Here is a 21,514-nt window from a genome sequence, read left to right on the forward strand (position 1 = left end):
GGGAGTCCTGCAGGAGGCAGGTGGAAACATTGAAGAAAGAGTTGAAGAAGGTTGCAAATGTAGCCGAAACAAAAACAAGGGATGTATCGCTCTGGTGGATGAGCGGGAGTGCTTAGCTCGGGAGTTGGAGAATGCCGAGATAGACAATAGTAAGCTAAAGAGTAGAGCAAAAACAAAGCAAACCTCATAGAAGGTCATACAGTGGAGGCTGAAGGCGGCCAATTCCCACATCCCGTTCAGTCGACCTCCAAACTTTTATGAAGTTCTATTCCTGCCACAGGGGGCCACAACCAGTACTATCCAGAAACATTTCAAAACGTTGGCATTGCTCTGTCATCCGGACAATGGTGGTCGTGAGGACATGTTCAAAATCATTCTTCAAGCAAAGAAAATTATGGAAGACGAGGAGGCACGTAATATTTATGACTTGTACGGGATTGAAAAAGCACAAGAATTTATGATCTCGAAAATGGACATTTGAAACTCTTGCTGTGTGAGTGAGTGGAACACTCACATTTTATAAGAGGGAGGCAGTATAGTGAACCATGACATGCCCATAAATTACTTATTAAACGCATAATTCGAAGAAATTTTCACAAACAAATAGGAGAACAAAAAGAGATGGTTACTAATAGTAAACTGGATTTTAACAATATAGAGAAAGCATCATAAATAATGATGGGAATCGTCATGGAATTTCATCTAGACGGGACACGTCAAGGAATGTTTTTTCATGACGGGATTCGTCAAGCAGGTAAACCTGTTATCTGTTAGTTTAACTAACAGGGACCCGTGCGGTAGAAAATAACTATGAGAAAATCCCAAGGAGATTAACGAAAATGGGTAAAAATATCCTAAGATTATTTAACCATTGATAGGACTGAAAACCAAAGAACATATTCAAAACTAAACCTTACACAATCGAGCTGCCTCTCTTTAATTGCTTTACATCTCTCATCTTCACAAAAATTCTAACATTTTCAAGCAAAAGATCTAACTTTGTATTAAACTATCTACGCGAGCAATAGATCTAATAGATCTAACCGAGCAATAGATCTAAGCAATAGATCTAACTTTGGATACTATCTACCCGAGTTGTTCGAGGTCAGGTCGATAGTCAGGCACCAAGTGTATCGGGTTGTTGGAGTAACCTCAAACAAAAGGTACGTGGTACCACTGACGCAGCTGCAACCACTCAATATAGTGGATAGAGCCGCAATTAGCGTTGAGGAGTTAAGTGAGATGCAACACAGAATCGGGGAACAACAAAAGAAGATTGACAACAGCGAAATGCTGGGAACAGCCGGTGCTCGGCTCGAAGAAGAGCTCCGGCAGTTAAAACTTGAAAGTCAAAGATTAGGTGATCAGTTGCTGGAGACCAAACGGCAATTTGAATACGCTGGGAATCAGCGGGAGTCCTGCAGGAGGCAGGTGGAAACATTGAAGAAAGAGTTGAAGAAGGTTGCAAATGTAGCCGAAACAAAAACAAGGGATGTATCGCTCTGGTGGATGAGCGGGAGTGCTTAGCTCGGGAGTTGGAGAATGCCGAGATAGACAATAGTAAGCTAAAGAGTAGAGCAAAAACAAAGCAAACCTCATAGAAGGTCATACAGTGGAGGCTGAAGGCGACCAATTCCCACATCCCGTTCAGTCGACCTCCAAACTTTTATGAAGTTCTATTCCTGCCACAGGGGGCCACAACCAGTACTATCCAGAAACATTTCAAAACGTTGGCATTGCTCTGTCATCCGGACAATGGTGGTCGTGAGGACATGTTCAAAATCATTCTTCAAGCAAAGAAAATTATGGAAGACGAGGAGGCACGTAATATTTATGACTTGTACGGGATTGAAAAAGCACAAGAATTTATGATCTCGAAAATGGACATTTGAAACTCTTGCTGTGTGAGTGAGTGGAACACTCACATTTTATAAGAGGGAGGCAGTATAGTGAACCATGACATGCCCATAAATTACTTATTAAACGCATAATTCGAAGAAATTTTCACAAACAAATAGGAGAACAAAAAGAGATGGTTACTAATAGTAAACTGGATTTTAACAATATAGAGAAAGCATCATAAATAATGATGGGAATCGTCATGGAATTTCATCTAGACGGGACACGTCAAGGAATGTTTTTTCATGACGGGATTCGTCAAGCAGGTAAACCTGTTATCTGTTAGTTTAACTAACAGGGACCCGTGCGGTAGAAAATAACTATGAGAAAATCCCAAGGAGATTAACGAAAATGGGTAAAAATATCCTAAGATTATTTAACCATTGATAGGACTGAAAACCAAAGAACATATTCAAAACTAAACCTTACACAATCGAGCTGCCTCTCTTTAATTGCTTTACATCTCTCATCTTCACAAAAATTCTAACATTTTCAAGCAAAAGATCTAACTTTGTATTAAACTATCTACGCGAGCAATAGATCTAATAGATCTAACCGAGCAATAGATCTAAGCAATAGATCTAACTTTGGATACTATCTACCCGAGTTGTTCGAGGTCAGGTCGATAGTCAGGCACCAAGTGTATCGGGTTGTTGGAGTAACCTCAAACAAAAGGTACGTGGTACCACTGACGCAGCTGCAACCACCCAATATAGTGGATAGAGCCGCAATTAGCGTTGAGGAGTTAAGTGAGATGCAACACAGAATCGGGGAACAACAAAAGAAGATTGACAACAGCGAAATGCTGGGAACAGCCGGTGCTCGGCTCGAAGAAGAGCTCCGGCAGTTAAAACTTGAAAGTCAAAGATTAGGTGATCAGTTGCTGGAGACCAAACGGCAATTTGAATACGCTGGGAATCAGCGGGAGTCCTGCAGGAGGCAGGTGGAAACATTGAAGAAAGAGTTGAAGAAGGTTGCAAATGTAGCCGAAACAAAAACAAGGGATGTATCGCTCTGGTGGATGAGCGGGAGTGCTTAGCTCGGGAGTTGGAGAATGCCGAGATAGACAATAGTAAGCTAAAGAGTAGAGCAAAAACAAAGCAAACCTCATAGAAGGTCATACAGTGGAGGCTGAAGGCGACCAATTCCCACATCCCGTTCAGTCGACCTCCAAACTTTTATGAAGTTCTATTCCTGCCACAGGGGGCCACAACCAGTACTATCCAGAAACATTTCAAAACGTTGGCATTGCTCTGTCATCCGGACAATGGTGGTCGTGAGGACATGTTCAAAATCATTCTTCAAGCAAAGAAAATTATGGAAGACGAGGAGGCACGTAATATTTATGACTTGTACGGGATTGAAAAAGCACAAGAATTTATGATCTCGAAAATGGACATTTGAAACTCTTGCTGTGTGAGTGAGTGGAACACTCACATTTTATAAGAGGGAGGCAGTATAGTGAACCATGACATGCCCATAAATTACTTATTAAACGCATAATTCGAAGAAATTTTCACAAACAAATAGGAGAACAAAAAGAGATGGTTACTAATAGTAAACTGGATTTTAACAATATAGAGAAAGCATCATAAATAATGATGGGAATCGTCATGGAATTTCAACTTGACGGGACACGTCAAGGAATGTTTTTTCGTGACGGGATTCGTCAAGCAGGTAAACCTGTTATCTGTTAGTTTAACTAACAGGGACCCGTGCGGTAGAAAATAACTATGAGAAAATCCCAAGGAGATTAACGAAAATGGGTAAAAATAACCTAAGATTAATTAACCATTGATAGGACTGAAAACCAAAGAACATATTCAAAACTAAACCTTACACAATCGAGCTGCCTCTCTTTAATTGCTTTACATCTCTCATCTTAACAAAACTTCTAATATTTTCAAGCAATAGATCTAACTTTGTATTAAACTGATTGTACATTTACATCTACTCAATTAAATTCAAGTCTGAAACTTGGAAAATTTTCCTAAGTAACTCCGAGGTTTAAAGTGCATAAGAATAACACCCAACCCAAACCGTAACAGTAGACAGTGCACGGATATTACAAATGGCCCTGATGTCTTTCAGGGAGGTTGGTTCTTTCATTCTTTCTACCGCTCTTACCTTCTCTTTGTCGACCTCAACTACACTTTCGGATATAATGTGCCCCAGGAAGCTGACACGGTTTTGGAAAATATTGCATTTTGATCCCTTAATCTTTAATGCATTCTCCGCTAAACGTTGCAAAACCAGTTCTAATCGTTTCAGATGTTCGTCGAAACTTTTTCCGAAAACGATCTCATCTCGGTGGCCACAGTACATCCCATCCCTGTCGCCACCATAGTAGCCGCCCGTGCGCAGTACTCTATATCTGGCTAACTGAGCGGGGTACTTGGTTAAAATGCAAAACTAGCAGTTAAATTATTAAGTAGATCAATACGAAGAAAGGTTGGTTTAAATAAATTAAGATTTAATAGAGTGGTTAGCTCTGATGGCAAGTTTGGTGTTCAATGTATTAATTTACTCCTCGCTTTGGTCGGTACCCAATATCAGTTCTATCATCGTGGTAAATTAACCAAGTCAATAAAGATGTCAGTTTCGTTGATTTGGCTCGAAGCCCGAGCTTTGTCTAATCAATGGTCTATTTTTTGACACCTGTCAACCTTGTGTCAGCCATAAATCAGGTAATAAATCAAGTCTTAAACTGAGTCTTTAACCTTGAAACTCAAGGTTTTAATACATCTTTTTTATATACGTGTGACACACACAGGCAATATTCACCCAGTGTTGGGGAGAGGCGTTTCTTATTTTAGCTTTTATATTCAAAATGGCATAAACATCTCAAGTTTGACTTATTTCGTTGAATAGCTTTCTGAGAGCTCTGCTAGTCTCTTGAAAGCAACAATTTGCGCCCATTACTGTGTTTACCATGCATGGAGCTTCTCTCTTATCTGTCCCGCACCCACACTCAGCTACCCCACCCTCACGCCACCACCAACCTATCTAAATTTTGCAAAATCCGATTTGACTTAATTTTTTACAGGCTGATCTGTCAACTCGATTTGACAAATTTAATCAACTGTTTCATGTAGTCGGGTAATAATAATTGGAAATTTATTTGGCTTATAAAAATTTCTGGAAATTTAACCCAATATCTCAATTTTGAAGGGCTACTTTTGTACGACATTGTGAACTCCTGCAATTAGTTTTGTAATTCCAGATTGATATGGCTGCTTTTATAAAGCTACAGGACGAAAACAGACTCTTCAACTCGGACGTCTTTGAGAATCACAAGTACGTATATTAACCGCAATCGCTCAGGAAAATTTGGCCTATTAAGTGATATTCTTACTTGCTACCGTGAAGTTGACTTATGTGATTCAAAATATTCCATCTTAAAAAGAAACAATTATTTTGTCGCCAATCGATTATTTTTGCATGCAAGCGTCGTTAATAATTTGTATAGATTTTTTCGTTGTGAGTGGCGGGCTCATACTGGCCTGTTGCCGTGATCAAAATGCTGCTTTTAAGGCATGCTATATTGTTCAACGAATTACTGGGCATTTATTAATTTAAACTAGACATCAAGGTATAGCTTATGAAAAATTCAGGAACACAGGCACGATTAGAATAACTCATTATTAAAATTACAGCGTATTACAAATAATTTGTTTGCACACTTTATTGCAGGGATGCCGAAAGTTATCGTGAGCTGGAATTTAGAGCAGCCATCGCAATACAAAGTTGGTACAGAGGTCTACGAACCCGTCATTATCTCAGGTACTGTCTCTTACTGAAAGTAATATTTGAAGGAAAGTTTACAGCAGGCGTTTTCTGCTTTCAGACACCTAAACAAGTGCGCTGTAATCGTTCAAAGGACATGGAGAGGTTATTTGGGCCGACACTTTTGTAGAGATAAGCTAGACGTTAGTACTCTTTCAAGTAATCCTTACACTGCTTACAGAATCGACCAATTACTTAATGAACTGTTTCAGGCGGCTGTAAAGAGAATGATGCTTGATTTTTACAATGACAAAGCAATTAAGGTAAAACTAGAATGCGCGCACTTTGTTTATATCAATATGATAGATGAGTTATTAATAGCCGCACAGCGATAGCTGGGGCTATTATTGGCCTTCTCTTGGTTTTTACAATTTAAAGAATTTGAATTGTATTGGGGTGCTGTCTTTTTTAAGATCTGTTCACACATTTTCATGATTTTTGAAGTCAAATTGGAGTAGTGATTTTGGTCCCGCCGAAACGGGAAATGGAGCGAAAAAGCGAGTGGTCATGCGGCGTGAATTTGTTTCGCTCTAATTTTAAAGTAGAGTGAGAAAACGGTGTTTGAACAAAAATTCGCTTTCTCGATAGCGGTTTTTTGTTCACATGCGGCATTTTGACATTGATTTTCTGTTTTTTTATTTTTTTGATCTGATTTTTTTGGAAATGGATTTCCCAATTCACTCATAGTCCGTTCTAGGTCCAGTTTTTGTTTAGTCAATGAAAATTCTTTAAATTGTACTTCAGGACTTGTCCTGCTGTGTTTTTATTTCGTCGTCAAGATTTTTGTTACAACCATATGACGTGACAACCACTTTAAATCTGCTTTTTGTTCATTTTTTCATGCAATTTCAACTGAAGTGGGTGCGTGACGTCATTTTTCGCTCTTAGGGGAGTGATTTTTTTGTTCGATCGAGTGATTAATTTTTTGGTCACACTTGACTTAACCTCACTCAAAAAAGACTTCTTCACTTGGAAACTGACTTTTGATTACTTTAATTCAAAGAAATGCGGTCAAATGGGTGTTTGTCACTCTAAATGATGGTTATTTGAGAGCAACTAATAGAGGCAGCAAAAACTTATACAGATTTTCAATCAAAATATAACATATCAGCCTTCAATGAAACGACGAATTTTTTGCGAGTTTTTTTACTGTTTTTTGTTGAGACCGCAGATCTACGAAGCTATTGCGGCTATTTTCTGGTAATCTGCAAGCTATGTTGATAACTTGGCAGCCAGATTGTGATGTGTCCCGGATTGATTTTACAGCTATTGATATTTACGTTAGATATTGAAATATCTAATATTTCGTAGATGTTATCTCGTGTAAAGTTTAATATCTTTGGCGATGCATGTGCGAATACTAGTTTAGATTATGCTAGAAGTTTTTATTGTCGAAGAAGACAGACTGTTGTCCTTAATCAGTCTGTTAATGTATTGAGCTTTTGATTCTGAATCATCTTTTTCGAAGTGTAATTACAAATTTTGACAATCGTAATTCAGAGTTTATTCTATCCGATTTCGTAGCATTAATAGTCAAATAGTCAAAATAACCAGTTATAAACTAGCAAAAATCGTTTTTCCCGCACTGATGACAATTTCTTCTTCCGCTCCAAATGTCTCTTCAACAAAGTGACAAAAATTGATCTTCATTTTGAACAAGAACACAATTAGCAACATTTACTGGACGTTTTTTTTGCAAAACTTTAACGAACAAAATAATTATACGCAGAGACTGCATTGCAGATGTCATTGCAATCTTCGAACTAAATCCTGTTCTACCACTACTACTAATATAGCACGATGACATCAAATTGAATTTTAAGTTTAATAAAAGAAGCATTGAACAAAAATGGCGGGAGCTCTGCAAATTTCCAAAATGTAAAAACAAATTTAGACAATTTGATCTACAGTGTTGAGCGGTTTTTAGAGTTTCTTTCGATCCTTTGGTGATTAATTGCTCTCGAACAAAATTTGAAGCATTTTTTGTAGTCGTGTGTCAAGCACAATATTTGAGCAACTATGGCAGGTCCTGACCCGTTCCCCAACATTTTTTTCTGCGCCCTTAACTTGTTAGACTGGCCTCACCAAGCTTAAGTTTGCTGCAACTGAAGCCAATCTATTGCTTTTTATTTGAGATCGTTTCGTACGATGGTAGTCAGTGTATGTTGGTTTTTGATTTCAAGTCAGGTTTAGAGATGACCTGTAAGAGAGTTCAAAATTAATATTTGAAATCTAATTTTGGTAGTATCTACTTCTTTGAAGTTATTGAGCATTACGACGTTTGTACAATTTTAAATTGAAAATTTTTTAAATATTCCGTTTCTAAAATTAATTAAAATGACTTTGAATCTTTTGAGTTTTTGTCTGTTTCCTTTAATATGCTAAAATAACATTTATTTGAGCTATATTTTTAAAATAAAAAATGATGTGCTTCACTGTCCTTTCTTTTGTAAAAGGTTTTCTGAAATCTTTGATTCGACATCAACTTTGAAAAGAAATTAACTGTTAAAGCACGAAGGCAACAAGTCAAGATCTGGTTGTTGAGCCGCCTTGTTTTGTTTAATGCGACCAAAATTGCGAGCGAAGCATTTATTGTCTGCAAAAAAGACAACTGACAGTTTTGAGCTGTTGAAGTTTCGACCGATCTCTTTAAGATCGTTAAAGGGCATATAGGCTAATCAATATATGTCGGTCATATATACTTCAATCGATTACTTAATATTTATGGGAAATTTCTTGTATTTTTTGTTTTGTCTTGCCTAAGTGTTTGAGATCAAAAGATTTTGGCTTGGATCTGTTTGATTTATTATTAATTGCATTTCAAAGCGTCAACACAATTTTTCAAAAATTTTAAATTTTATCTGTTTCATCTCTGTTTGAATTTTGTGGATGAAAGTATGTTTTTCATCATGCTATTTTGTTAATTTGTAGTTTTTTATTTTAGTTATTGGTTCTGAATATATTAGTAAGCAGTGAATAAGTCAGCCTCAAATATCCAGTTTTTTGCTTTATAAAGTCTTCTGTTTAATTGCCCTCGAACGAAGTTTGAAGCAATTATTGTAGATGTGTTGGTCTTGTTTTTTGTGCAAAATTTTCGCTTCACCGTTTTGACTTTTCGAGTGACTTGTACGCCCTTAATTTCTTCGTTTTGCATGTTCTAATTTTGTCTCTCTTTCACAAGTTTCAGGAGCTGAACTCAATTTGCAGCAGTTCATTGCTAAAAGTCATGTGAAAAGTGCGCCAAAATTGGTTTGAGGTGAAATTGTGGTTTCGTGTTTTGTCATCCATGGGCTGCTGCAAGGCAGAAAAACAACAGTTGAAGTGTATTAAAGAAGTGTAATAATTATTCACGCCACTTTGAGCACCATTTTATAGTGTGCGCATTTTATAAGACAAATTTTCTGCATGTTTAAGAGGCCTCTGGAAGCGCGTGTTTAAAGAGCCGCATTGAGCAGCATGGTTAAGCGAACATATCGAGAGAGGTCACTGACCTAAAAGGCTCAAAGTCGATGGGTGAGAAACGAACCTGGGACAAAAGACTGGTAGTCAGGTGCAGTTACCACGATGCTAAGAGGGCTTGATTTTATTTTCGCCCAGAGGGAGGATTTACTGTCCTGGGTACTACGTGTTTTTTAATTGCTCCAGAACTGAGTTTGAAGTTCTTATTGTAAACTTGTAACTCCAGTTTTTCTGCAAAGTTTTAGTCGTGCAGATTCTGCGCTATTCTAGAACACTCTTAGCTTTCAACTGAATTTTTCACACTTTACTTATGATTTTTGCGTGATCTCAAATGCTCTCAATCTGAAATAAGTTTATTGATACGATATAAGCGATTTTAAGCAAAGGTGGTATGTAGTCGTTTTAGCGCAGTTGGTAAGATGGATGACTGTTAAGCTGAGGGTCGAGGGTTCGAACGCGTGTCGAGTACCCTCCCTTTTGTAGGCATGAAAATTTCTAATCAACTCCATGCCGCCTGTTGTTCAAGAGCATTTCTTGCGACGCTGAATCGTTTTATGTTCCTGTGTGTTTGGGGGATGAAAATTGCTAAGCCTATCCGTTTGTAGACATGAAAATTTCTAATCAACACCATGCGACGCGAGTTGATTTATGTTCCCGTGTGTGTGTTTGGGGGATGAAAAATGGCAATTGTTTTCTCTTTTTTATTTCAAGCCTTTGAACGATCGTAAACCACTTGGATTTTCGAGTTAGTACTGTTGCCCCAAAACGAATTTCAGAGCAATCATTTTTCTTCTCTCTCTCTCTCTCTGTGTTTCTCTCTCTCGCTCTGTGTGTGTGTATGTGTGTGTTTCGTCCTCTCTTCTCTTTCCTCCGTTGTTTCTCTCATTCTCTCCCTATCTCCTTTTCCCGTCTTCCCTTTCTCTTTCTCTCTCCCTTTGTTTACTTATCTATTTTTCTCTTCTCAAATTTAATGATCAAGAAAACCAGTTGAGCAATTAGTCACCCCACGAAACGGGAGGCAAAAACAGAATACACCAAGAGCTTCAAACAGGCTGAATTGGAAAAATTAAACTTTTTTCTCTGTCCTCCATAGAATAACCAAAAGTTGAGTGTTATTTTATAGCTGTTGATTTGCGGTTATCTTACCACTGTCCATAAAATCACTATCAAACTAAATTTTGAGCAGTTTTAGTTGTATTGTCTAATCTTCCTTTATTATATTAAACATCAGTCGCAATTGAGCACAATCGTTAACATTGCTCCTATCGTAACATGTTTAGGGGTCCACAATCAAGCAACCTAGCGCGTAATCAATGCGTTTTGAGACGCGCGTTGCCATCCTATTTAAGCTCCTATTATGCAACTTTTTTCGCTCATTAAGCATGTTGGTTAGCAAAAACAAGCGGATAACAAACGTCCTTGTCCAGAATTTTGCTTTAGAAAAAGCAAAGGACACGTCAAATACGCATAGTTAGCGTAATTGGTGAGCCCTATGGATGTTAAGCGAGGGTTCGAGACCGAGCCGATGCGAAACAGAAACCTCAATTTTTTTAAACCTCTTATTGGTGTACATGCTTTTGCGGGCCTGCTAGTCTGTATGAAAGTTAAATAAAATCAAGCATGTGAGACCTTAATTACTGTTTAGTTTTCATTAAAATGCTCTCGGGAGCACATGAAAGCCTCAGCTAAATCATTCAACGAAAGAGCAAATAATATATTCTGGCGTTTGAAACAATTAAAGTTGTTTTCTCGCAATGGCTCTATCAAAAAACTTTAAGTAAGCGTTTTTAATCAGCTGAAAGCCTTTTTCTTTGTAGACGAGCCACTTTCTATTAGAGTTTACCAGTATAAATATTGACTGGAACTCCGCCAGTTTCCATCAGAATTGTGGGGAGGAGGAAACTGGTGACTATTTTCCCTCAATCTAGTGGGATTTAGAAATTTTGCACGATTTTTCATAGTTCAGTGTTTTTGACTATTTTGGAGATATCTGATCGCTATTGACAGTGATGACAAAAGTACTCAAAAATTAACATCTTTTACTCCACAAATTTTCCCACCTTTTTTTTGAGTAATCCGATTTCAACATTGAGTTATAAACGGCTGAGCTTAATCTTATCCCACACTCTAATTGATGGCTGGTGACTATAAAAAGTCAACCGCAAACATGCGCAAAAGTTTGTTTGATTACTCAATAGGATATGAAGCCTCCTTGTTGAGCTGACCAACCCTACGGCAGTCGAGTGTGATGGATATTTTTTGTTCCGATTCTTAAAGTAGTTGAAACTATTTTGAGGACGGCTTCAGAACCGAAAGCTCTAGGTAACAGGTGTAATAGGTATTTGATTGTTTTGGAGGCTGACGCTTTTGTTTTTTTTCTGCAATGGCTAAAAAATCGAATGCCATTTATTAACGCGTATATTGCAAAATATTGTGTGTATATTGTAAACTTGAAATTTGAGGCGGCTATGATATGTGTTTGGTTTAGATCCAAAAGAGATGGCGTGGGTTTTATGTGAGGAAGTATAAGCACAACTTCTATGCGAGGAAGAGGTACTTAGAATTGGTGGAAAAGAAGAATGCGATGGTGAGAGAACAGCTGGAGGAGTACAATCAACAGGCCAAGCAGGAGATGATGAGAAACATGCAGGAAATGCGAGCCAAGAAGATAGAGGAAGAGGCCAGGAAGAACCATTTCCTCCTTAGCACTGCCCAGGTGCAATGTTGTTCATTAATAGCCGCCCTCATCTTCTCAGCCGGCTATTATAGTGCTCCTAATTTTTTTACAATTCAAAGAATATGAATTGTATTGGGGCGCTGTCTTTTTTTAAGATCTGTTCACACATTTTCATGATTTTTGAAGTCAAATTGGAGTATATTGGTCACGCCGAAACAGGAAGTGGAGCGAAAAAGCGAGTGGTTTTGCGGCGTGAAATTTTTTCGCTCTAAATTTAAAGTAGAGTGAGAAAATGGTGTTTGAACAAAAATTCGCTTTCTCGCTAGTGGTTTTTTGTTCACATGCGGCAATTTCACTTTGATTTTTACAGTTTTTTCGATTTTTTAGGTCGGATTTTTTCTAAATGGTTTTCCCAATCCATTCATAGTCCGTTCTTGGTCTAGTTGTCTGTTTAGTCAATGAAATCTCTTTGAATTGTACGTCAGGACTTGTCCTGCTATGTTTTTAATAGCCGCACAGCGTTAGCTGGGGCTATTATTGGCCTTCTCTTGGTTTTTTTTATTTTGTCGTCATGATTTTTGTTACGACCATATGACGTCACAGCCACTTTTTGTTCATTCGTTCATGCAATTTCAACTGAATTGCATGTGTGACGTCATTTTTCGCTCTTAGTGGAGCGAGTTTTTTTGTTTATGCGCGTGATTAAATTTTTGGTCACACTTGACTTACCTCACTCACAAAAATGACTTCCTCACTTTGAAATTGACTTTTATTTACTTTAATTCAAAGAGATAAGGTCAAATGGGAGTGTGTCACTCTAAATGAAGGTTATTTGAGATCAGCTAATAGAGGCAGCAATAACTTATATAGACTTTTAATCAAAATATAACAGATCAGCCTTCAATGAAAAGACGAATTTTTTTGGTCTGTCTTTTTTACTGTTTTTAGACTGCCGATCTACGAATCTATTGCGGCTATTTTCTGGCAATCTGCCAGCTATGTTTTTTACTTCGTCGAACAAAATTTCGCTTTACCTCATTTTGCCGCTTTTTCAACATTTTGCGTGAAATCTTTTTGACTTCTCTAGGCTAGTTTCTTTCTTCTCTCATTCTGCTAAAAGTGATTTTGAACTTCAGTTGAACATCAGTTGCTCAGCAAAGCAATTCAAAATGAACAGAGTCAGTATAAAAAATTGAAGTCAGAAATAGAAACGGGAAAAAAATCATAAAGCCCAATTTTAGATGCCCGCTATTTGAAGGTCGTTCCTATAAGTCTTAGTTACCATCTCTAATGCTTATTGGTATTGATAATAGCCCCTGTAGCCTCTCTCTAAGAAACAGAAGTATGTTCAACTACGAAATGCCATCAAAATAAATCGGACTTAAAAAATGTTTTTGTACAAAATTCTTTTTTTTCAATATCTATTCTTTCAATCCACAATCATGCTTATTGGAATCAACGGCGGCTATTTTCCTGCAATCTGGCGGGTATGTTTTCTGTTTTGTTCATTTAGTTGATTATCCCTGGAAAAAGTCTTTTGTCTCCGTCAGAGGGACGTGAACTTGGTCAAAATCCCTGGATTTGCTATCTTTTGATGGCGATTGAGACTAGCTTCATTTGTATAAATTGAGAAAATATGAGTTTAATTGTAATGTTGGTTTGATTACTCAAATAGGAAGCTCTACTTCATGCTAATTTTTTTGGAATGCTTGAAACATTATTGATTAAAACATTTTTGGTGAAACACAAAGTATAATTTGTTCTAAAATGTTGATATATTTTGCCATGAATAATTTCGCGTTTCATTTTTTGAAAGCGTGAAATTGTTGTCAGATACCTGGTGTGTATAACTCACCCTATCGCATCTACCCCCACGAGATGGAGTTCCATATGCGGTCTGCCAAATTCAACGACACTGCCAAGGAGAACAATGGAACTGCTGCTGCAAAATGGAAAGGGGGAAAGGCTGGCGGCACTGTCGGTTCAACTGGCTCTGGAGGAGCACGGAAGAAGCTACCCAGGTCAAATTCCAACAGTCAAGAAGCTAACTTCAGCGTGGGGAAAGGAAGCAAAAGTGAATCGGACAGCGTCTTGCCACCAATCACGAAACTGCAGGTAGAGTTTCGTGACGTATTAGCTAGCAAAATTTAAGAGCTTAACAAATTGAAAAAGTCCATTCGTGTCGTACTGTTAGGTCTATTGTAAAGCCATTAACTGTTTTTCGTACGTTAAACTCCGTTGTTTGCATTTCTGACGTTTGTTCCTATCGATCATGGTGAACCGGTGTTTAAGAAATTTTATAATTGACTTTATAACCAGGACGGGTAACCATCGATGCGGAAAAGTTGGTATCTTTGAAGTTTCATTATGGCCTAAAAATTAATAGATGACAACCTTCACATCAAAGGTTATGCCGATTAATCGTAAATTTTGGTATGCGCACCAGTTGGCCTATGGTTGCAAAGGTAATTTTTGTCTGGGTTATTGCCAGGGAAGGCTAGCGCAATAATTTAGATGTCCAAAACAACTGTATCTGGTCGTGTGCTGTTGATAAGTCAGGCTGAGGTTAGAAGTTCTGCAGTGGAAGATCGGATCTTTTCAACATTCTCGTGCCTTTTGTGAAATAGGGGGGATTGAATGTATTCCAAGTGAATTTTTTATTGACCAATCTGAATGGAGAGATCGGTTTCTACTCATACGCGTAAACCAAACTATGCTATTGGCAATTCGCCGAAATGGAGCAAATATTAAAACAGAATTTTCAACACTGGGATATTTGAAACAAGAGGACACTGTGTTCCCACATACCTCTCAAGGTTGCAAAAAGCAACCATTAATTGCTGTCAGAGAAATCATCGGGAGTATCCGAGAGCAACTTATATGAATTGGAAAAAAATTAATTGTACTGTTTGAACCAAAAAATATGCCGCCTTTTATCGGCAGACAAAAACGAAAACTCTCTAGATTGTTATAGACAGATAAGTTTGCAGCATTTTGAAAGGCACAGATACAGCATACGTCACACATATTACATAGAAGCACAAATAGAAACCCCAACACCAAAAAAACTTCTAAATTTTCTTTTTTGGCAACTATCACCATCACGAGATTCGTCACCGTCCGTTTAGGTCTCTTTGCTTTTACTTAATAATCAGGTATGGAGTCTTTGAGAAAATTTTATTGGTAATTGTAATTTTGGCACTAAACTTTGAAATTCAACCTTTTGAAGTTTTTCGAATAGTTTTGTCACTATTGATGGTTCATGAGCATAAGGGGACTTTTTTTAGAAAAAATCTCGCAGTTGTTATGAACGAGATTTAGATACACACAGTTTGGTTTTGTATTTGATTAAAGCTACAATTTGTAGTAAAGATTAATTAATTATTTTTGAATGTCATGAATTCTTTGCGATTTTTTTTCGAAAAGTTTTGGCAATTTTTGTGTTTCATTAACATAATGAAACAATTAATATTTTCAGCGTTGATGTGTTATCAACGAGAATTGAAAAATATATGTTTGAATTTAGGTTTTACGCATTTAAATTGACGCAATTTGTAACATATGATGAATTATTTCTCTATTTTAATGATTTCTGACAGCGTCTGCATTCTGACTCTATTTTAGTCTAACATATAAGTGAATTAACTCTCTCAGACTAAGTCTCTCCTTCTCTCTTTCCATATATCACACAAAATACGCACATTGCTCTCAGATACACAGATGCATACATTGACACAAGTGCATGCAAACACACAAATACAAACACCGACACACAAAAAAAATGTTTGTAGACTTGTTTTCGTCAATTGAAACTTACTCATGTTTCGTCGCCATTACTGAAAGTCTTGTTGGTTTCAATCTGGAGAACTAGGTGTGGGCTTCTTGAGGCAATTGTATTGGTAATGGAAAAATTGACCCTAAAATTTAACAGAACTTTGAAATTTTTTCCTGAAGGTTTGTCATTTCTGATATTTCATCAGCAGAATGGGCCAATTGGTATTTAAAATTTTGCAGATGCATTACGAGCTAGACCGAGTTGGTTTTAAACATATATAAAATGGAATTTATAGCAATTATAAAACAATTTTCTAGATTTTCAAAGGTTTCTGATAGTTTTTGCACTCTGCCTCTGCGAGTGTCTAACTTAAAGTCTCTTATTTGTGTCTAACTTATATGTCGTTCTTAAAGGCTCTTATTTGGTAGCATTGAGGAATATTGGTTCTCTATTTGGTGTATTTTCAATGAAATAGAGAATTTTAAAATTTTGAAAACAGTTTGATTTTTTTAAGTTTTTTTATCATAGTTAAAATCGTTATTTTTTTAGGCTTGAAATTATAAAGAATGACTCGCGACAATCATAACTGCATTTAACCTAATTGAATTTATTACCAATTTCTACGTTTGTTTTCATGTTAAATTTCAATGCTTTCTGTCACCCCCACCCCGCCCCCACGTAGCGAATTTTCCTTTTTCGTTTTTCCTTCAACGTTTTATCGTTTTCCGCTTCTCAAATTCTTGATAATTTTTTAATTGCTCTTGAACGAAGTTCATAGCAATTATTGTAACCGTGTTGGTCTTTTTTATGCAAAATTTTCGCTTGACCATTTTGCGCTTTTCTTTAGAACATTCCTTGACTTCTCAAGTGATTTTTTCACGCTTTCGTTCTTCATTTTTGAGTGATCTCTATTGCTCTCTAAAATAAGTGACAAATAACACAGTCGGCAGCGCATATGGTTATCAAGCGGGAGGTCAAGGGTTCGAATCCCGTGGGGTCAATTGTTTTTCCACCCGCCTGTCCTTTCAGAGCAATTTAGTCGGTTTATGTTTTTAATTGCTCTTGAACGTAGTTCATAGCAATTATTGTAAACGTGTGTCTTTTTTATGCAAAATTTTTGCTTGACAATTTTGACTTTTCGAGTGACTTTTACGCCCTTGACTTTTTGCATTTCGCGTGATCTAAAATTCTCTCTCAATCACAATTTCAAGCAGCTGAACTCAATTGGCGGCAATTTAATACTAAAAGTCAAATGAAAGGTGCGCCGAAACTGGTGTCATTTTTTACTTTAAATCTTAATAGTGGTATATGTTAACCTCTAATGTGGTTATTTGAAGCCCACTATAGAACTTCTTAGTCCCATTTAAGCTCCCCTCGCCCCCGACTGAAGCAGGCTGCAATTGATTAGAGCTCCCACTAGTCGTTCAATAGCAATTCTTCCGACGTTTAGTCGGTTATGTTTATATTAATCAAAACTATATCTTGAGGCCTACCAAATGGTGTTTTTCATTTCTCAACGGTACGCAAAGAAAAATGAAAATTTAACTGAAGAATAAAGCCAGCCTCGCACATATATTCCCCCACTTTGAAAAACTATTGGAACAATAATATAGTTGTGGGACTTCCCTTTCTACCCCCTTTTGTCCCGAGGGTTCAATCCTTTGCTTAAAAAAGGCTAATGGATAAATGAATTTTAAACAGGCAATTCGTAGCGTATTTTACAGTTTTTAAGAGTAACAGATAATAATTATAAAGTTTTGGGCTGCAATATTTCGAAAATTGCCGGGCTGCTTCATGTTCAAAGCAGTGCATAAAATTTAAGTGGTTTAATTAGTTTCAAAATTGCTTGGAAATCAGTTTTATTTTGCGTTTTCCATAAGTTTTTTTATCATAGTTAAAATCGTTATTTTTTTAGGCTTGAAATTATAAAGAATGACTCGCGACAATCATAACTGCATTTAACCTAATTGAATTTATTACCAATTTCTACGTTTGTTTTCATGTTAAATTTCAATGCTTTCTGTCACCCCCACCCCGCCCCCACGTAGCGAATTTTCCTTTTTCGTTTTTCCTTCAACGTTTTATCGTTTTCCGCTTCTCAAATTCTTGATAATTTTTTAATTGCTCTTGAACGAAGTTCATAGCAATTATTGTAACCGTGTTGGTCTTTTTTATGCAAAATTTTCGCTTGACCATTTTGCGCTTTTCTTTAGAACATTCCTTGACTTCTCAAGTGATTTTTTCACGCTTTCGTTCTTCATTTTTGAGTGATCTCTATTGCTCTCTAAAATAAGTGACAAATAACACAGTCGGCAGCGCTTATGGTTATCAAGCGGGAGGTCAAGGGTTCGAATCCCGTGGGGTCAATTGTTTTTCCACCCGCCTGTCCTTTCAGAGCAATTTAGTCGGTTTATGTTTTTAATTGCTCTTGAACGTAGTTCATAGCAATTATTGTAAACGTGTGTCTTTTTTATGCAAAATTTTTGCTTGACAATTTTGACTTTTCGAGTGACTTTTACGCCCTTGACTTTTTGCATTTCGCGTGATCTAAAATTCTCTCTCAATCACAATTTCAAGCAGCTGAACTCAATTGGCGGCAATTTAATACTAAAAGTCAAATGAAAGGTGCGCCGAAACTGGTGTCATTTTTTACTTTAAATCTTAATAGTGGTATATGTTAACCTTTAATGTGGTTATTTGAATTCCACTATAGAACTTCTTAGTCCCATTTAAGCTCCCCTCGCCCCCGACTGAAGCAGGCTGCAATTGATTAGAGCTCCCACTAGTCGTTCAATAGCAATTCTTCCGACGTTTAGTCGGTTATGTTTATATTAATCAAAACTATATCTTGAGGCCTACCAAATGGTGTTTTTCATTTCTCAACGGTACGCAAAGAAAAATGAAAATTTAACTGAAGAATAAAGCCAGCCTCGCACATATATTCCCCCACTTTGAAAAACTATTGGAACAATAATATAGTTGTGGGACTTCCCTTTCTACCCCCTTTTGTCCCGAGGGTTCAATCCTTTGCTTAAAAAAGGCTAATGGATAAATGAATTTTAAACAGGCAATTCGTAGCGTATTTTACAGTTTTTAAGAGTAACAGATAATAATTATAAAGTTTTGGGCTGCAATATTTCGAAAATTGCCGGGCTGCTTCATGTTCAAAGCAGTGCATAAAATTTAAGTGGTTTAATTAGTTTCAAAATTGCTTGGAAATCAGTTTTATTTTGCGTTTTCCACGCACACTAACGATACGATGAACCCACCAAAGTAACAGATTCATGAACCAGATCGAAAATCTTAAGTCTCTTGGCCCACCTTCGTTCGAAAGCAATACTTCCGATTTTCATTTGAGTTGTTGCTGCAAACCGTGTTGCCCTTATATCAGGGGCGTGATAAGGAAAAGTTTATTTCTAAAAAGTATGTTTCTGTTTCTCACAGCACAATGGCTATTTAAGATAATCGATTTTAATCGAGTTTAAAGTTAACATGCATTAACATTCTTCTTGTTTCTGCTTAGGGACCATTCCGGAACCCGAAAGAGGTCTATGCTCAGAAGAATAAGGCCCTGAAACCTACGCTCAGAGTACAGACCGACTTCTTTAGTCTCGAGGAGGCACAGAAGGAGCTGAAGCTGGAGGAGTGGAGGGAACGCATCGTGGATGAGACGTAAGAAGTTTCCTCATAATGCGAGGCATATTATTTATAAGGTTCAATGCTTTAACGATTCTAAATAGAGAGACGTTACAGAAATTGGTTTTGTTGAAATCACGAGGAGTTATTGTTTTTACAGTAAGCCTTACTCCTCTGACTTACCTCACTCGCCGTTTCAACTATTTTAAACTTTTCACTCATTGAACTACGCTTTGTGGTGAATACAGTAAAAGAAAAGAGCAAAATTAAAGGAGAAGGGATAAACCGATAAAGCGTGGTCATTAATAGGTTATCGAAGTTCATTAGAGCGATTGCTAGCTGGCATTTGTATTAAGCTTAATAGATTTCAGCTTAGAAGCTGAATTAAGTATAGTTTAAGAATCTAACTCAAACTGCACGCCAAGTTAGAACAGTTTTTGACACTGGAAGAAAACAGGAAAAAAATTGGTCATTTTCTGTCTCCTTTTTTAAAAGCCGCGAAGCGATAGCGGCTATTATTGGGGACATCGTGGTTTTTTTTTAATTCCTCGTCTCCGTCGACGATTCTTGCGACCTGATTTCATGAAATTTACGTTTTCAGTTTCGGTGATTTATAATGCTTTGCAGCTAAATTTTGTGTGCGTTTCGTCATTTGTTCTGCTTTTAGGTCAATTGCTTGACTTACCACACTAAAAAATGACTTCTGAACTTATTTAATAAACTTTAAATTTTACGAACATTTACTAGTTAATGGTCTATAGTGTGCATCTAAGTAGTGCCAAACGTATATGCCCTAATTCTTGAGTAATAGAGTCTTGAGTTTTTGATTTCGAGTAGTAATTTTGAAAGTGACTCTCAAAAAAATGACTTCTGAACTCGCTTAATGAACATTAAATTTTATGAACATTTACTAGTTAAAGGTCAATAGTGTGCATCTAAGTAGTGCCAAACGTATATGCACTAATTCTTGAGTAATAGAGTCTTGAGTTTTTGATTTCGAATATTAATTTTGAAAAAGCTCCATTTGGACTTTTTCCTTATAGAGCGTATGTCTCATAAAAATGACTGTCCGAATCAAACTAAAAAGTCTAGTGTTCTATTAAAGGACTGATGGTCAATCTGTCTATCTTATTTCTCTAGTTGTTTCAATTCATAGAAGGCTACAAGCGTCTATCGTGGCCATTTTCCGGCAATTTGCCGGCTATGTTCCTTTTTCTGTTTCAATCCCGATGTGCATCACGAGCGTCAACGGCGGCTGCTTTCCGGCAATTTGCTGGCTATGTTTAATATAATGCTTATGGCTGTTGATGAGTTTACAAACAATCACCATAGATATTTTATGAAATATGAGGAAAATGGAATGTTTATATCATGAAATCATGTTAATACAAGCTATATCAGGCTTCATTTGATCCAAGGCCTTTTGAAAAAAAAACCACTCATAGTTTTGTTCTCATTTTTCATCCTTGTTTTGTCGCTTTTTGCTGCCACCGCAAAAGAGGGCGAGGGACACACCTCGAAGGCTTAGTTCTTCGGAGTGTCTTGGGTTCATTTAGGTATTTTCGTTTCAGGTGGCAGCCGTTCACTCAGTTCAGGTATCCGTACAAGAGACTAATGCACAGTGCGAGTGACTATGGACATCTGAAGGACGACTACCTGAGAGAGGACCACCCTGAGAGTCGAGTGACAGAAAACGACTTCAAACGAGTCAACTCACCCGTGCCCATTTTTGAGAAGCTGGGATCCACTTACACGAAGGGCGCTGGCGCCATTTGCTGATTGGGCCGAAATTTGCTTCGATCATTAAATTCGCATCTATTAACAAATGAATTATTGTAAATATTTGGGATGTAACTTTAGTAAAAAGCTGTAAATATGTGAAAATACTAATAATGAAACATGAAGATTAGAGTAGAAATTAAGGCCTCCACTTTTTTGGCGTGAGGCATGATTTGAGAGCAATAGTTCAAAATTTGATAGCAACTGGCCTCAGCAGGACTAGCTTAGTGGCAGTGTAGAATCAGAACCCTTAGTGTAGATAGTGTCTTTAGAGTTCGCTCCAATTCTATGGCCTTAGGACGACGGCCTTCTAAGGACGACCGATTGAAAAAAACTTGTTTCTCCAAACGATGGCAGTACTTTGCTGATGATTTCACAATATCGAGTATAGAAAGTGTGCGCTGTGGTGCAAATTTTTGTCACAATACTTTCATACTGCTTTTTTGGTGATACCATCAGAAATTATTTAAAGAAAATACGCAACTCCGAACAGCAGGATCACA

General features: G+C 37.2%; 1 protein-coding gene across 1 annotated transcript; it reads left to right on the forward strand.

Moving 5' to 3' along the window:
* Positions 1 to 5,083: 5,083 nt before the first annotated feature.
* LOC142337578 (spermatogenesis-associated protein 17-like) lies at positions 5,084 to 21,162 on the forward strand. The gene is made up of 8 exons (XM_075386915.1): positions 5,084 to 5,196; positions 5,593 to 5,682; positions 5,747 to 5,828; positions 5,898 to 5,948; positions 11,633 to 11,860; positions 13,655 to 13,936; positions 19,120 to 19,268; positions 20,804 to 21,162. Exons 1-8 carry the CDS (start codon positions 5,129 to 5,131, stop codon positions 21,009 to 21,011), a joined length of 1,158 nt encoding a protein of 385 aa, XP_075243030.1. The 5' UTR covers positions 5,084 to 5,128; the 3' UTR covers positions 21,012 to 21,162.
* Positions 21,163 to 21,514: the final 352 nt, after the last annotated feature.

The sequence above is a fragment of the Convolutriloba macropyga genome, chromosome 1 (genome assembly GCF_964194025.1).
Source record: "Convolutriloba macropyga chromosome 1, txConMacr16.3, whole genome shotgun sequence".
NCBI lineage: Eukaryota > Metazoa > Xenacoelomorpha > Acoela > Convolutidae > Convolutriloba > Convolutriloba macropyga.